This window comes from Pseudopodoces humilis, chromosome 9 (assembly GCF_049639895.1).
Source record: "Pseudopodoces humilis isolate 2021_Gansu_Grassland_sample_001 chromosome 9, ASM4963989v1, whole genome shotgun sequence".
Taxonomy (NCBI): domain Eukaryota; kingdom Metazoa; phylum Chordata; class Aves; order Passeriformes; family Paridae; genus Pseudopodoces; species Pseudopodoces humilis.
Window position 1 is genome coordinate 13,292,791 of NC_142208.1, and position 18,082 is coordinate 13,310,872.

An 18,082-nucleotide genomic window follows, 5' to 3' on the forward strand; every position below is an offset into this window, starting at 1 on the left:
TCTCTTCTCTTTCCCCTGTCCACCCAGAAAATAGGCAGAGCTTTGTAACTGAAGTTGTTGGCCAGAGAGCACAAGTGATGCTGTGCCTCAAAATGAGGACATCAGTTACTCTGAACATTTTTTTTCTGGTGGAACTGTCCTTGTCCTTTGCAACTACATCAGGCTGTTATGGCAGTAGTGCCCAGTCTGCATGCATTCACTCCTGAAGTAGTATTTGTGATAGCAAAAGACAATGTAGTTTAATTTGTAGCCATATTGGCTGTTGCCATTTTACTTAGATGTGTATATACACAGTTAATTTTGTGTACTTTGATAAGTTGATACATTTAGGTGCGCTCTAATTCCTGAATAGTAGGTGGAACAATTATTAGTGCAGACATTAAAATTGTCAAGTACTGGTTCTAAGAAAGCACCCTCTGCCTTTTAGAGTCTTTGTGCTCTCAGTAACTCTTCATTTAAAGTACTGCTATCATGAAATCTGTAAGTACATTTTCAATAATTATTTTTCACTTTTGACATGCATCAGTCACATATTTTGTGCTGTGCATTTCAAATGTGTGAATGCCATGTGCTGAGCCCTGCACTCGCAGCTCTCCTGCGTCACTGTCAATGTCTGAGCTATTCTCATGTTCTTATCTCACCAGTGTCTACTTGTTATATACAGAACAGCAGTTGTGAAGTTCTAAAACCTTACTTGCTTGTTGAAGAGAGGTTACTCCACATGTATCTGAGAATGCAGGTTAGAGAAAAATGCTTTCTGGCTTTTTAGCCAGATTTTCTATAGCAAACACTTGCGACAATAGTGGCTGAAATACCCTGTGAAAGCCTTATTTTAAAGAACAAATGTAACTATATCCTGGGTGTTTCATTGATAAAAGGTATCAGTTAAATTGCAAATATTGGCCTAAGAAGATTACAAATAATAAAAAATAGCAATGTAGGATGAAGGAAGAACGGATATAAAGGACGTCATTGAAAGACAAATGTGTAAGAAGCACTGTGGTGGCACGTTCTGGAACAGATACTTGGCAGTTTGATGTTGCTTATTGTTCCACAGTTTGACTGGTTTACTCTTTTGAATCACCAATTTCCTGTAATCAAATTTCTGTGTTCTTGTAGGTGCAGAAATATGCTCCAGCTAGTGAGGAGCATCTGTCTCCAGAGCTACAGGAATGGGCACCATATTCCCCAAAACGTTCTGCCAGGCACAGCGATGGCTTTGTGCCCGCTGCCTTATACCCTGGCAGCATGTCAGCAGGTGAGTGACAGAACTCCAAACTGCTTTCTAGGAATGCCCCAAGGCACTTGTCCACATTGAACAATATTGGGGATTAGTGGTGTTAAACACAGCTCACAAAACCCATTTCCATGGTCTGTTGTTGTTTGAACATGGTGTGCTCAGCTTTTGGACTGTAAAGGAATGAATCCTGTTTAAGAATCACTGAGGAAGCTGAGCAATTTCTGGCTGAAGGATTTGTGTTTCATCAGTTTCTGTGCAGAGAAATTCTCAGTACATTAGTGTGGAAAAAGGTGTAGCCTGTCCTTGAGGAGGAAAATATTTTCAGTATTTTTGAAGGTAAATGGACGTATCCCAGGCTTTAGCTGCTTCATTTCTGAAATTCTTCCAAGGAAAAAATCTGATATTCAGGAAGTGAAACATATTAAGTTCTACCTGTTGGAAACATTTGGGGTATCTGACATTGGGTGCCCAAATTGGCTGTGATCTTAATCTAAGTGAAAGGTTAAATGTGAGTGTGTTTGAGATACTAAGATATTGAAGAGGGGACTCACAAGAAGCTCAACATATATCAGTATAATCAGGTGGAACAGAAACCAGCATTTTGTCTCAGTTGATCGAACAGTTCTTGGTATTGAAGTTCATGCTAGCAGGTTTTGAATTGGCACAGACTAAATGGTGTGCTTAGGGAGATAATTAGGATATTGTATGCTAGTTAATTTGAAATAGTCAGGAAGCGTTTGGGAAATGTGTTGTCAGATAGATTGCTCCGTCTTTAGTGTCTTGTTTTAGATTTCAGTTTTCAGCAGTTGTATATTAATCTTAAATTTTGAATCAGATTATATTGATTTTTATGAGTTTATCCTCTCTTCTTGTAAAGTCCCAAACTCCTGTAAGTTCTAGAAGTTATGGAAGATTTTATTTTTACTGGAGAACATGAAGGCAGTGATTTGTGTACCCAGAACAATGGACAACTTCAAGCAATGGTGCCCCAGTCTATTGAAAAGACATGCACGAGAGTAGCTCAGACCAAGAAGCTTTTGCTATTCTTTGATTTCTTTTACTCTTATCTCACTTTCTCTCTTAATGGCAGTAGAAAAAAAATAAAAAGTATTATTTCTAACCTTGTAGTTAACTTTTATCTTTGCATGATACTTTTGCACAATAACTGAGGCAAGTCAAAGCTACTTTGGACTATATTAGACAACATGAGTCTATGTCTTGAAATGAGAACTAGATTTTTCTACCATGTTCTATGCTATCAACTCATTTAAGAGGAAATTTTAAGATAGACTTTGGTTTAGTACTAAAGGATGAATATACTTGAAAAAGCAGCTTGAGTAATAAGTTTCAGAAATAAATATTTTAATTTAAAGTCACACTAGAAGTGGGACACTGAGAGAGAAGGAAGAGAGAGAATTCTCTCTTTGAGAAGAGAGGAACCAAAATAATTATAGCTGCAGTCAGTTCAAGTGCCAAATAAAATTTTGCATGCTGGTTGAATGACTAAATGCAGAATTTTCATTCGTGGTTAAAAAAATTTCTGTACTTGAAAACAGAAAATCTTTTATTTACTAGCTCATATTAAAATCATATGCTGTGAATGGCTTCATTTTTGGTAACATAATCCACTTTATTACTGACTCATTGCAGAATTATAAACAAGATTTTAAACATGCATGTATTATCAAAAAGGTGTCGTATGGTGCTTAATAATGTATTTGTATGCTAATATTTTTATATATCATACATGGAAATGTTAGAATACATAATTATAAATATTCAAGTATATTTTAAATCTGGACTTTATATGCTAATAATATTGATAAGAATATACTTTTATCATCTGAAGCAGGAACAGTACCAAGAAGCTTAGCACCATGTCCTGCAGTGACTGCTGTGATGAGAAATCCAATCTATACTGCCTGGAGCCATAGAGTTCACACCAGCAATTGCCCATCAGTTGCCAGCCAAATATGTCATCAGCATCTGCATCCCAGGTGTTTTAACATTTATATCTCCCTAAAATTTTGTTTTCATTAGGATAAAATTGTTTCTAGCAGTTTTTGTAGAGTGTACGGTGAAACATGCTACAGTTGTGTGTTATTTTGATCCAGGGGTCTCAAAACCTTATTGCATATACATCATGTGCTAGTTGCTTTCATGTCTTTCAGTAACTGATGGATTAGGTTTTCCTCTGGCCCACTGACTGATACTGACAAAGAAATTATTTTTTTTAATTAACTGATTTCTAATCTCTTTTTTCTGTCATTGCCAAAACAAACAAAGCTTTCTCCTTTTTTATAGTACTTCGAGGCTATTTTTCTTCTAGTTTCTAATAATTTATAAAGTGATGGGACAATGTGGAAGTGGAAATGAGAGAAGCATTCATTTCATTCAGCACATGGGCTAACCAAAACTTTTTGTTGGCCAGTTTCTGTTTGCTCAGGTTCTTTGCCCAGTTCTAACTGTTGCCCTATTCTGCTTTTCTTTTGATGTAGTTCCCAGCATCAAGGTCGCCTGAGTTTGGACCTAAGTCATAAACACTCCAATGACTACTCTGAAAATTCACGTACAAGAGCATCTCATGGCTCAAACTCGTTGCCATCTAGTGCCAGACTTGGTAACCAGCTTTTCTTATTTATTTCCTGTGGGACTCCTGTATATTGGAGGAAATTATAAATGGGAAACTCCTTAAGCACCCATGTTACAGGATTGTCATGGCTGGCAAAGCCTAAAGGCTTCTGGTGTTCCTTTGCTGCATTTCTTGTGGGTTTATGACTAAAGGTGTTCCCTGGAAGTTGCTGTGTTTAATTTGTTCTTTACAGCCTCTTTGAAATGGTCTGTGTGTGTGAGGGGTTCTCCTTTCCATGCCTGTTACTCTTTAAAAGTATCCTTAGAGAGATGGGGAGCAGGGCCAAAGGTTGAGGTTCAGTGAGCTGGTGAGAAGAAAGAAAAGGAGAGAACTCCTGAACAAAAAGATGATTAATGGCCAAATGTAAACTGTATTCTTGGAAAATAAATTATACTTACATTTAGTCGATCGACATGTAAATATGTTTTTATGCCTAGCCTAATGATACCAAAGCAAATGTATGCTTTGTAGCAGTGATGTTTTAACATTTTAGATTTATTTAAGTTTTAAGTTATGTAATAACTGGGGGTTTTATATGTGTTTGTGTTCCTGTGTTCCGTCAAAGATTGAGTAGAGCATGGTAGCTTTATAAGCGCAGGATAAAGGGGCATAACAGTTTGCAGCCAGTATCAGTGATGATGTATTCATCCAAGCAGAATGTAACCAGAATATTTTGAATGCCCTTTGCAAAGTCCCATGGATTCTTAGTGAACAGAGATGTTAGGTTCTTGCCTGGACTTGGAGTAAAGTATGATTTTGTTGGAAAGTACTAAAAATATCTTTTCATTCAAGAATGAACAGTGCATGTTTGCTGTGTAGCTGCATTGTCTTCTCTTTATACTGACTGTTTAATCAAGATAATTTGCTATAATTATGATATTCACGATTATGGGGGTAATCATGAAGGGTTTGGCCTTGATCATTTAGAGGCCACTTTAATGGTCATTTAAGAAGTACAATCTAAACATACTTTTTTGTTAATTGTAGTTGCTTTTATTTCTGTCTTTTTAATTTTTCCTTGTTTTAAAAATAGGTTCTTCAAGTAACTTGCAATACAGAACAGAACGAATTAAGATCCCCTTAACACCAAGATATCCAAGGTCCATGATGGGCTCTGACAGAGGTGAATTATTTAATAAGTAATTTTAGTCATACTTTTTCAGTATAATCAAATCAAAGCCCTTGCAGTTGTTAAATCTGGTTGGACCACAGTCTAAGTAGGACAATTTTGATAAGGTTACAAAATCTGCATTTTGCCAGAGAAACGTTAAAAAAGAAAAGAAAATTTCTAGTGAAAGTTGTTTTTTCAGATAGTTGGCTCAAGTACTGGCACACTGAGTAAAAGTGCAGACAAAAGTAAGAATAAGCTGAATTGAATGAAATGAATGAATGAAAACATACAGAATTGCTGTATGTTTTACAGTTGTTGTTTCTTGTAGAATGATGCCTTGAAAATTTTAACAGTGAGGTGACTTGGATTTTTTTTTTCATTCTTTAGGTATATTATTTGTGTATGGTTGCATCATGGATTGTAACTTTTACTTTGAAATGCAGTGAAAATATTTCAGTATTTCACTCAAAATTGCTTAGTGGAAGATATTTAAAGACAAGCAGTAGTTGGAGTGCTGTAGAATCAGGAGTTTGCTGACAGCAATCAGCAACTCTTCACTGCCATCATCACTCAAATGTTCTGCAGCCTTAATGTATTGTGTGCTGTGCTTATCCTAACTGGGCAAATACAGTTCTGAAAAACAGCTTTCATTTGTGATTAATAATTTGAGGTTTATTTTCTCTAGCTTTTCAAAGGAAGCAAACTGTGTCAGGGCATTTGTTCTGTAGATTACTTAGGAAGGGTACAACCAGGGTAAAGATGCAAACTAAACATGTCAAACTTGTTTGAAATTTTAGAGCTTTCCTGTCTCTGTGTGTAGGATTCGTGATTGGCTTCTGTTATTTTTTTCAGGTGTTGCATAATATACCTCCTATATAAAGGGAAGGCCTGCACATAAATATTTTATTTGAAAACAAACCTATATATTAGATTTTTATTTTACTTCTATCCTGACTTTTATTTTTCTTTAACATGCTTTTCAGACATGCTCATGGTGTAGCTTGTCTGTAACCTTGTCTCCTGTTGAAAATGGCAGTAGTTGTTTGCACACTTAGAGAGGGTGAATTTAACTCAGAGTCATTGAGGACAGTAAGTTTGTCTGAAATGAGTTACCTGGTCTTCCTAAGCCCCTTACATGACTAATAGATAGTGGACAGTCCTCTTTCTGGTCTCAGATGGGTGTGGTGTCTTTCACTGTGTCTGAGTACATCTGCCAGCTATGACAGATGCAGGATACTAAAACTCAACTGTTGACTTTTCCTAGGCTCCTTGTCACACTCAGAATGTAGCAGTCCCAGCTTGATAACTCCTCCCCAGTCACCTCTTAACTTGGAAACGTCTTCCTTCACCAGCAGCCAGTCTCAGAACTCCCTTTCTACATTACCTAGGATTTCCATTAGCCCTGTGTCTGTTGGAGAGCGTAGAAAAGATAGGTAAGGTCCCCACATTTTTTGTTTTTAATAAAAATGGTCTGAGGAAATTTTTTGTGTTTCTATTTTATTAAGTTGAAGTAATGTGAACATTTAATTTAAATGAAAAATATGTAGGTGCAGAGGTGCATCTCAGGTCCTGTTACTGAATGTTTTTTCTTTAGAAAATATGTAAGAGATCTTTTTGTGGATTTTAAGAATTAAGTGATTTCATTAAGGTTTTGTTTCTTCCATGTCAGACTAATGGTTACACCGAGTAAGAGCAGTCTAAATTGGAATATACCCTTAAAGTTCAGCTACCTCACATGCTTCTTTTTGATAGCCTTGTTCTGTACTCTGGAAATCTAGACAAAATTAAGACTTAGTAACATCTGATAGCTAAATATCAGGTGCCTTAGCATTGCAGAATATCTGCTCCAACCACTGTGCCTTGATTCCATATAACCAGATAACATAAAAAATTAGCATATAACTGTGGAGGAATGTACAGATGCAATTTTATTGCAAACAGTACAGAACATGTACAGATGCAATTTTACTGCTCTGACTGATCCCTTTGGCTGTACCTGGACCACTGCTAGAAATAGCATTCAGTGTATATGTAGCTGCTTGCAGAATTTGAATCTAACGTGATAGCTTTCTTAAAAACACGTGCTGTGTGTTTAATGACTTTGTATCTCACCATGAATATTTCAAAGATACATTGCTTATAGTATCAGTCTCGGACATCTGTTTTCATTTTATTATGATTTGGCTAGACTGAATGTATGAAAAGGTTTACACAAATTCAAAGCATAGAACAGTAAGACACAAATTTGAATCACACTTTTATTTCCAATAAGGCAGCTAAATGCCATTCTGGCAGTGTAAAGGAGCTCTGATGTGTTGAATTAGATTACATTTATGTCCACTTCAAGACCCCTTTGTATGCTTAATTTATGTAAAAAACTGACCACAAAAATGTGAATGATAAATTATGAGGATATTCTGTATTCTAACTTTTCTGGTAGTAATAAAAAGTTGTTCATAAAATGTTACATGAAACTTATGTCTTGTTTGAAGAATTTGTGACTAAGTTATTGTAGCAATTATAGAATGTCTTGTATACAATGACCAGTGTTATTTTGAAAGGAAATGTAAAGAGGTTTTTGTGAATTTACATTCTTTCTTACTTCAGTGTGACACTTGTACTGCATGTACTCAGCTCGTGTTCTCGTATAAATGTTCCTCTGATTGTCACTTGCAAATTCCAAGTCAGAGTGTCTTTTCTCTTTCACATGACTAATGATGTGAGTGTTCAGCTGAGCAAGCTGGGGTTTTGGCAGTCTCTACCTTTGTGTCTTTGAGCACAAGATACATGTTCTGATCTCTGGGAAATAACAATTTTTGTTAATGCTGATCATGTTATTGAAGTACATCCAGATTCCAGCCCCATCGCTCTTTCTGTGCTTATGTGTAAGTCATAGTCTGAGCTGACTTTCTAAAAAGAGTATCATTCTAAGGTTTGGTGATGGGCTTTTAAAGCAAAACAAACTATTAAACAGTTCTCAGTTTAAGAAAGTAGCTACTTTAATCTATCCTAGGAAATGTTTAAATTTTGGAGGGTTTTATAAACTTTCTGTTTCCCACAAAATACAAATAATTCACTTGGCCTTTCCTCAGATAAAATTAATAATTACATAGATGCATAAAAATTCGTTGTTTCTGTTTGTTATGTTTATTTTAATTTAAATGCAAATTAAAAGATCTCATAAATTAAGACTTTTTCTCTACTCCATGTCTAGTGATTCTGGCAGGCAGTCTGAATATTATAGAAAAGTGCTTCACTTGATTTTGATAAAACTGCTTATCAAATAAAACACCTTTTTAATGTTATCATTCTTTTTTACTTTATTACTGATTTTCTCTACAGGCATAGTTATCTGTCATTCTGTACTTACTAGAATTCTCAGATAGGATCCTGTGTGCTCTGTATAGGTTTCATTCTTTCTTACTCTAATATGAAACAAATTAAAAATGGTTGTGGTAGATGAAAAGGCAGAAAGGTACAATAAAAAAAGCTCTGAAAAATGCAGTTTTAGTTTCTAATGCAGAAATATACCTTGGTAAATTTTGTGATATGAAGAAACTTCATATAATATTGCTTGCACGCTCATAAGTGAGTGATAAAATAGTGTTTTCTGCAAGTTATCAGAATTTAGTTAATTTAGGTTACATGCAAAAAATGTGAGCATCAGGAATAGGTTCATTACATTGGTAAGCAGTTGCAGAGGGCATTACCTCTAACAGTGATGTGAGATGGCTGAGTTCCAGGCTTGCGTTCATGTCAGCAGCCAACAGTTTTTATCTCATATGCATTAATAAGCTGGCAAACTATTAAGCCTCTGCTGCAGAAGGCCCCAAAAGGATCCCTTCAAAGACTGGCAATATGCATAGTTATGAAACAATGTCCCCTTCCCTCTGTCCTCAGCCCCAAATCTTGCTTTTCCCAAAGTTACCGTTCCTCAGCCTTACTCACTTCAGTGGTTGTGAGTGAAGTCCAGTTAACTTCAGGTCTCTGAACAGCACAATAAAATAGTTTAAGCATTTAGTGCAGTTTAGGGAACATCTGTATGACATAATGAAATGTTAGGAGAGAAAACATTCAAATTAGTGTATGTCAAATGCAGTATAATGGTATTAAAATAAAAAATACATCACACCAGGTGCCCAAGCTGTTTCATTCACAGTGAGCTCAGCTGTTAACACCCGGTGATGCCTCTTGCTGTGTAGACATTCTTAAGTTTATAGTGATGAAAACCAGGACGTTTTAGAAGTCTACTGTTCGTTTATACACATTATGAACGGACCAGCCCCATGTGTACAGGTGGATACATCCCAAATGTGGGGGGAGGAAAGGGGAATGGATCAGGGTTTTCTTCTGTATATGCCTTTTTCTTGTTATACTTACTAGTGTCATACTACTGTTTGTCCTGTTCTAAGTGTTCTTGTCTTCTTAAATCTTCTACATCTTTCAGATATCTGTTCCGTAATAGGTCTTTTCTGAGAATCCCTGTTGCTCCTAGGCCTAGGTTCTCATCACTAAGGAGTTTGAGGTTGGCCTGATCTAAGGTTGTCCTTCTCGAGCAGTATTGCGCACTTTGTGCTTTTTTTACGTTTGGATAATTGCCCTGAGGAGAATTTGCATGGTAATTGTAATGCTACCATGCAAACTGCTGTCTTAATGGCTTGAGTTTGCAACTGCTTAGTTTTCATTACTAATTTGTGTTTTCCAGCATACAAATATCAAATATTAGATTTGTGCTTTGTTGTCCTTTGGTTTACCTCTTTGGTATTCATTATGTTTATTTTCACTGGCCATGAAGACTTCCCAGCATTTGTATTTGTAACATACCCTTCTGGAATATGGTTTGGCAATGACATATTATATACAGTGGTTCAATTACTTTCATATAATATGCGTCTAGAAGCTTCTTTCCTATCAACTTCATGACCATTCTATTTATAATTCATATTTACCATCATTTTTGGAGCAGTCACGTACCTGGTGTACATTTACTTCTGCCACTGTACATTGCATGGTGTTAAAGGAATGCATTTAAGACCATTGGCAATTAGTGGGGTTTTTTAAGTAACTGTTCAAAGCTATTTTGTTGTTACTGTTCAGACAGGCATAAATACTGCATGAAACTTTGATCTTGTGATGGTTCAAGTGCAATTTTTTCCAACTCAGTTTTAACTATCTCTTTAAAAGGCCCTACATGGAAGAGCCACGCCATGTGAAAGTGCAGAAGGGCTCTGAGCCACTTGGGATTTCCATTGTGAGCGGAGAAAATGGTGGAATATTTGTTTCTAAAGTAACAGGTGGGAGCATTGCCCATCAAGCTGGCCTTGAATATGGTGATCAGTTACTGGAGGTAATTGTTTACTATTGCTAAGGTTTAATAAATCAGTTTCAGACTGCAGTCATAACTGCTTTCCCCAAAAAGACTATGTTGTGAAACCTTGTGCACTGTGAGATGTAACAGAGAACCCTCTATTGTAATATTCCATAATTGTATATCTGGAGTATGTATATATAGATGGTATATCTTCATCCTGTCTTATATAGGTACAATTAAATTTTAAACTAGATTGTTTCAGTACTTAAAACAGAATAGTCCCAATCCCATACTCTGTCTGGTAAGGAGAGTATATTTTCAAGCAGCTGGCTTTTACCAAGTTTCATGCTGTTGTTGCTGTGCCATATTCTTAGCTAAGATAACAGGTTAAAAAATTACTCATGTAGGCTCAATGATGTTTGTGCCTACTGTGTTAGATAAACACATGGAATAGCATTTTGTAAAGTACAGAGCTGCTTTATAAATGTAACATCATGTTAAAGCACCTGTTGCACAGTATGTTTCTGATACTAAAATAGACCTGAATAGATCTGAATTTATCTTTCAATTCTGAATTTTCCTTTCAATTCTGAATTTTCTTATATTGTTGGTCTGAACCAACCTGTATTTAATCAGTGATATTCATAGCACAGCTCAGAATATATATGTCTTTCAACAGTGATAATATTATTAAACTCCTTGTCAGGTTAGAAAATACTTGAAAATTATGCTGATTCCTTCCAAGGAAGTAAACCCTAGAAATCACTATGTAGAAACATTTTCATTCTCCTATTTTCTCCAGTGAGAATAAGTGAGCATTTAGACATCACACTAATTAGGACACTGAAAGAATGAGCTTGCTAGCTTCCATTTGAAAACTTGACATTCTGGTTTGTGCAATTTTTCCATAGTTTAATGGAATAAATTTGAGAAATGCTACAGAGCAACAGGCTCGACTAATCATTGGGCAGCAGTGCGACACCATCACTATTCTGGCTCAGTACAACCCACACATGTATCAGCTTGGCAATCACTCACGGTCAAGGTAAGGCTGGCTAGACCTGGAAAAAGACAGCTCTCCTGTCCACACAACTGTTTAGCTAGTAGCTAACTTCTATATACTTAATATGTTTGCAAACATGAGCACATGTGTGCTGTTAAGTGTGATTGCTTTGAAAAGTAATGTGTGAATATCTGTTTGTCAGAAGAAGAATGCTTGCTGCATCTATATATTTATATATATATGTATTTTATATATATATATATATTTATATATTTATATTCTCTTCTATTTGGGCATAATCCCTAAATATACTAAACTAAATATACTAAATGTATTAAACTAGAATCAAAGATGACTTCTTCTAGGATGATAACATTTTAACATATATTTTTTATTTTTAAATATTTTTTTATTTTTTTTCCAAAATCTGAATTTCCAGTTTTAACTATAGGACCGTATGACCTGGTGAAATTACCCATCCTATTTTGATGCATGATCACACTTCAAAACAGAGCTTTGTCTTTCTCATAGACTTAAGATGAACATGTTTTTTGGTATGCCCATTTGAGTTACAGAATTTGTGTTTTATCTCCCTTATTCTAAAATTGACTTAAAGCCAAATTAAAAATTTTGAGTGGAAGATATTTGGCATTAACCCACCAGTCTTTTCTTCTGTTTTTTTCCCTGTCATAGCTCTCGCTTGGAACCTGTGAGTAATCATTCCACCCCTCAAGGCAGCGGAGCTGCAACGCCTGACAATCATTCCGTAATCGACACTGTGAGTGAACAGGATGAAGGAACAATGACACCCCCTTCCAAACAAACCACTCCAACTACCAGTCCCCGGAATTCCTTAAGGTAGAGAGTGAAACTTTTGTCTTAAAGGAAAATAAATGGTCAGGGTGGGTATGAAGGGTATGAAAAAAGGAAGTGTACTTCTATGAATGCTGAGTCTGAATGAAATAAGTCAGCAGATCAGGGGACCCCAGGATCTGAAAAACAGTTTTCAGACTGTTTCTGAAACATCAAGTCTGCAAGGAGTGAAGGAAGTTTCCTGCAAGATTGGTTTAGTTGGAAAGGTGATGCTTGTCATTTAAGACTTTGTCTGTAGGTGACCTATTCTGAATAATATTTATATAAATATATATTCTTCAGATGGCAAGCTGATTTTATGCACCGCAAGTTTTTCAATTCTAGTATGCGTGTTATTTCTTTCTGTCAAAAGGGGCCCTGTGGACACAAACAAAAGGACCCCTGAACCCAGAATTGTTGTTGTTAAAAAATCCCAAGTCGATCTTGGGATCCAGATATGTGGTGGAAATCTGTATGGAATATTTGTCTCAGATGTCGATGATGACAGCCCAGCAAAAGGACCTGATGGACTAGTCTTGGGTGACATGATACTTGAGGTAAGCACTTCAGAAATGTCTGCAGTGTACTGACAAATGGCTGGGATGGTATAAAGAGGGAGGTGCCAAGTGCTGTGCTGTCCCACAGTGTGGAATGTTCTGTGAGTGGTGAGCTCTTGCCACAAAGCCTGGGTAAGAATGTTCAGGAAGCAGACTTGCATTTTAGCTGCAGCACATGAGGAGTTGGATGATGTGAACCTGGAGAACTGTGAATGTTGATAGCACAAGATGCCCCAAAGTTTTAAGGACTCAAATACAGATATTTTACATACCTGTAATTACTAACACCTGCTCCCTTCATCTAAATGGGAAGCGTTTAATCCAGTTGCTGTATGTAGGAGAAAGGCAAAGATATGAAAGATAATGTAAAAGAGAGAAAAATATTGATTTTTACCACTGTGAAATTCTAAAGAGAGTTTAGGGAAAACCATATATTGTGTCTTTGACTCTGCTTTCTGTATCTGAAATGAGAATATTTATCTACTTGTCAAGACTGTTAAGGTGATAAACACACATCTTTATGAGCTTTTCAGATACAAGTGAGCACTGAGACTCTTCCGTTGAACTTCTAGTATCCAGATTTTGCTTTGTAATCATGTTTGACTTCCTTCAGACCACTTGCTATCCCTAAAAATATTAACTTTTTTCAGTGTGAATTTTATGATTCTCAGATTACACTTGGAAAACTTTCTAGAGGTGCTTTCTCACAGTACTTGTCTGCTGTTTGCACTTGTTTTCCACTGTAATGTTTTAGTCTCCTGCTAGACTTTCTTAAGGTGCAAACTCTACTGTTAAGTGACAAGACATATATAAAACCTGCAAGTGAGAAAAGCAAGCTCATTTTGCATGTTTTACAAACTCACCTAGTTCTATCGCTTATTAAAATACAATTTCACATCTAAAGGTTTATTTTTGTGTTTCGCAGTATGGGTCCATTGACATGCGAAATAAAACAGCTGAGGAAGCTTATCTTGAAATGCTGAAGCCTGGAGAAAACATCAAAATAAAGACTCAATACAGAATAGAAGAGTTTAATAAGATAAAAGAGCTTCCTGGAGATGGATTCTACATCAGGTATTTGAGTATGATTGGTAATGGCAGCATAAGGCTGTTAGGATAATATGCTGACCATTATATGAGAGAACACAAATTTTTCCATGCTTTTTTAAGTTGAAATTGATGAATTTATCCAGCTATTCTCTGAGAGCGAGTACACAGTCTAGTATAGCAAGTCTTCACTTTTCACTCATGTGTTCCTGAGATGTAGAGAATGCCACTGATCTGCTAACATTTTTCAGAAAAGGTGTGTTCTTCCCTTGAGTTGATGGAGACCCGTTGCAGAACCTGTTTGTCTTCCTTTCCAGAGCACTTTATGACCGTGTGGCAGAGATGGAACAGGATTTAAGCTTTAAGAAAGATGACATTTTATATGTAGATGACACTCTACCACAGGGAAATTTTGGTTGCTGGATGGCTTGGCAGCTGGATGAGAATGCTCAGAAGCTGGAAAGAGGACAGATTCCCAGTAAATATATGTAAGTAACCTCAGCTACAGTATTCATCTTTGAAAAGTGTTTGTCTTTAAAATAGTGACTGATGAGTGTGATGTGGTATAAAAGACTTGTTTGCTTCTGTTCTTTCTGGGAGATAGTAGTTCTTAGATTTGTCATTTTAGGGATGGCATATTTTAACATACATTGAATTAAATATTGCTCTATCAAGTTTAATGCTGCAAAATAGTAAACTAGAAGTGACAATGTCCTGGGGTGCATCAGGCACAGCATCACCAGCTGTGATACTGTCAAAAAATTTTAAAAATTTAACTTTAAATACCAGCCTTTTTGTCTGCTTTATTCTAGGATGGATCAGGAATTCTACAGGAGACACAGCATGTCAGAGGCTAAAGATGAAAATAGTTCGTCTAAGACTTTGTCAGCAGCAGCAAGGAGGTCATTCTTCAGAAGAAAACATAAACATAAGAGAAGTGGTTCCAAAGATGGAAAAGATTTATTGGCTCTAGATACAATCAGTACAGACTCAATTCCTTTCTTGGATGGCAAGTACCTCTGTTATACTTGGGAGGGCTTTGCCTTTGCTTCTCTTTCATTTTTAATCAGGTGCAGCACAGCACAACAAATGATGTTACTCTCTAATTACTCTGAATACAAATAGTGATCATTACCTCTAGTAACAACTTTGTTTTGTATTAAATTACAAACCAGTGTGTTTCAAAATAATATTTTCATAATTTCTTCCTAGACCTATTACCATTACTATTTCATTTGGAGAGGGAGACTCTTTTTGATGCATGGTTTTGACCTTCCTTTCAACTATTTGATTTCTGTCCAGGTTGCTTAGTCTAGACAGAAATCCTGTGCACCACTTAGAATCTTCGCTTTTATTTCTTCACTCCTTTAGAAAAATCATGTTGGTTACAATGCTTACTTCCTTTCTTACTTACTTTCAAGCCAGAGATATCAAATATTGTGTATTGTTTACACTTTTAGGGGTGATTAGGAAAGGTGAGGAGTTTAATTTTTTTTTAATTGAACAATAGGTTCAATTAAAAAAATGTCTAGTTTCAGCTGTCAAGTGGAAAAATAATGACTGACCATATTTTGTATTTGTCAAGGGCCCTTTGCCCTTGCAGAGAAGGTCTTCTCATAATTCCTATGAGGATGCTTCTGCTTATTTGAGGAATGCTAGGAAAAGTATGCTTTTACAACTAAATATCTTCTGTGTATGTAGATTCTGCAAGTTTGGCTTATCAGCGTGTCCAGAAAGTGGACTGTACATCCCCTAGGCCTGTCCTTATTCTAGGACCTTTACTTGACGCTGTGAAAGACATGCTGGTCAAAGAATCCCCTGGGAAATTTTGCAGATGTCCTCTTGGTAAGTATGCAAATATAGCTAACTTATTCATGCTTTAGAGTACATGATAGCAACATCTGTATAAATTCACAAAATGGCAACACAAAGATGGATAACACCCCAAGAATCTGAATTTGCAGCCATTGTCTTCTTAGCCTTGTTCTGTGCCTAAGGAGTAGTAATGAAAGGGGATCTCTTCTATGCAACAGAGGTTATGAAAGCTTCCCAGCAAGCCATTGAACGAGGTGTGAAGGATTGTCTGTTTATCGATTACAAACGGAGGAGTGGACACTTTGATGTGACAACTGTAGCTTCAATAAAAGAGATAACAGAAAAGGTGAGTCAATTTTAATGCTGTAGTTCTTGCCACAATTTACATACTTGTGTTGGGGGATGGAAATTATGTTAACAGTGTCATCCTTTAAGACATTCAGAGAACTGTTCCCCAGGCTGCTAAATAAAACTTAACCTTACTTTTGCATGTGACTGTTTAAAATGAGCTCACCTTTATAGAAACTAGAAATGTACATATTCTTCTACAGTATTCCTAAATAAAGTAGAAATAATTTTCTTAAGTTCCATCCTGTACCCCCTCCAAAAAAAGGATTTAATTTTTTTTACCTATTCCATTTAAGGCAGTCATATAGAATATAACTATATAATCCTGGAGACAGATGTTACCTCAAGTCTGTTCTTTGCTTACAGTTTTCAATCAAACCACATGGAAAGTCCTATTAATGCTTGTGTTTGCTTATGATTTCTGAAAGAGAAAATTAATAGGAATATTTAAACTTTGAAAAAATGTATTGCATATATTTCACTCTGAGTTTTTGTTTCATTAGTTCTTCAAGTACCTTTTTTTTCTATCAATGCATGGTATCTTTTGGTACTATGAATGCAATTTCTTGCAGTTTATCATCTTCTGTCTTTTGTTATAAATCCTTTGGGTACAAATTACTCAGTAGTCCCAAAATGCTACATGTATGGCAAAATTCTGTTGGGTTGCTATGATTTAATTAGGGGAAGAAATGGGGGATTTGCATGTGTGCTTGTGCTCTTTAACTGAATGAGTGTTTTGCATTTACGTTTGATCTTAGGATTGTCATTGTCTGCTTGACATCGCTCCTCATGCCATCGAACGGCTCCACAGTGTTCATATCTACCCTATTGTAATTTTTATTCGCTACAAAAATGCTAAACAAATCAAGTAAGTCTGTGAGGGGTATAGTTCAGGGATGTTTATTCTAGCTTAAAATAAGTCTGTTTTACCTTTATTGTTTATTTTATCCTAGAAATCATAATTCTTCTGTATGGGCCACTGAGATTGGCTGAGTTGGTCTGAGCCTGGTGCTAATAACACCAAGGTTGTGGGTTCTGTCCCTGTATGGGCCACTCACTGAAGAGTTAGACTCAATGATCCTTCTGGGTCCCTTCCAGCTCAGAACATTCTGTGATTCTGTAAAATGGGGAAATTAATCCTCAGAAAACCCACTGTGAGGTATATGGTCTTAACCTCATTTAGGTTGCATGGCAATTAAGTGAATATTTCAAAGAAATCCACGGAGACCAAACTGAATGTCCTTCAGGAGGATCTTTCCTGCTAACCTTTGTGGTACAATGTAGGACTGATATGGGTGAGATCCAATGAGGATTAAGCGTTGACCATGACAAAGAGCTGTTCTTCATCTTAGAAGGTCCAAGGGATGGATGCAGTGCCAATTGATTCATAACCTCAGCTTCCCCACCTTCATTCTCCAGTAAACAAAGCAAGGGAAGTCCCTTTTTGCCACATAGTACATGTACTGTCTTCTCAGGCTGTGTTATTTCAGTAATTGTGAAATTCCTGTTTGAATACAGCCAGGAACAGAACACAGGATGTGCAAATGCCAGTCCCTCCCCTGATGTTTGAGAAGACCTTCACACATTTTGATAGATTGATTTGGCAAGAAGGAACATAATCTCCCAACATGAATATTGAGAAACACTTTTACTATGAGATCTAATACTTGTGCTATCTTCATATTTCAAGTTGAAGACTTATCTTCTTGATCTGTAGATTAATTTGATTACTATTATTTAATAAAGAAGATAAGTATCCCTGCTTTAAAGTAGAAGCGAGATATAGAGCAATGAGGTGTATTTCATTACCACTATAGGACTGTGCACTTAAATGCTACATGGAACTGTCATGTCTTGGCCCCCTTTGGAAAGGAAATGGTGACCATTACAGCTTTTTGCTTTTTTTGGGAAGTGACAAAGGTCAGACTAGTCAAGTGGGGATTTTTGGCAGTCATAAGTATAAGCTGTAGTGTGTCTGCCTGTTATGTGCACCAAAAGTTTGTACAAACTCCCTTTTTGATATTGGCAAGTTCTATTGGCTTTCTCTGAAATGCTCCACAGCAATAATAGGTTAGTTTAGTAATTATGCTTTAAAATAATTATTTTAGCATTTGTATTTCTCTGTTTTTTTCATATTTTATTTTCAAGGGCTTGTGTAATAGAAAA

At 36.3% G+C, this 18,082-nt stretch overlaps 1 protein-coding gene across 6 annotated transcripts in view; it reads left to right on the forward strand.

The window, feature by feature from the left end:
• Positions 1–18,082, forward strand: part of DLG5 (discs large MAGUK scaffold protein 5) — a 96,366-nt gene that overhangs the window by 73,525 nt on the left and 4,759 nt on the right. For 3 of the 6 annotated variants that reach the window (XM_014250438.2, XM_088059773.1, XM_014250442.2), the window contains exons 17-32: positions 1,120–1,258; positions 3,090–3,237; positions 3,739–3,860; positions 4,906–4,995; positions 6,248–6,416; positions 9,431–9,508; positions 10,168–10,330; positions 11,206–11,339; positions 11,991–12,155; positions 12,523–12,706; positions 13,632–13,780; positions 14,071–14,241; positions 14,566–14,762; positions 15,455–15,598; positions 15,787–15,914; positions 16,675–16,784. In XM_014250438.2, coding sequence (XP_014105913.1) covers positions 1,120–1,258; positions 3,090–3,237; positions 3,739–3,860; positions 4,906–4,995; positions 6,248–6,416; positions 9,431–9,508; positions 10,168–10,330; positions 11,206–11,339; positions 11,991–12,155; positions 12,523–12,706; positions 13,632–13,780; positions 14,071–14,241; positions 14,566–14,762; positions 15,455–15,598; positions 15,787–15,914; positions 16,675–16,784 — 2,291 coding nt within the window. The remainder of the gene's footprint in view (positions 1–1,119; positions 1,259–3,089; positions 3,238–3,738; positions 3,861–4,905; positions 4,996–6,247; positions 6,417–9,430; positions 9,509–10,167; positions 10,331–11,205; positions 11,340–11,990; positions 12,156–12,522; positions 12,707–13,631; positions 13,781–14,070; positions 14,242–14,565; positions 14,763–15,454; positions 15,599–15,786; positions 15,915–16,674; positions 16,785–18,082) is intronic. The other 3 variants (XM_014250439.2, XM_014250440.2, XM_014250441.2) reach the window with 3 other exon arrangements.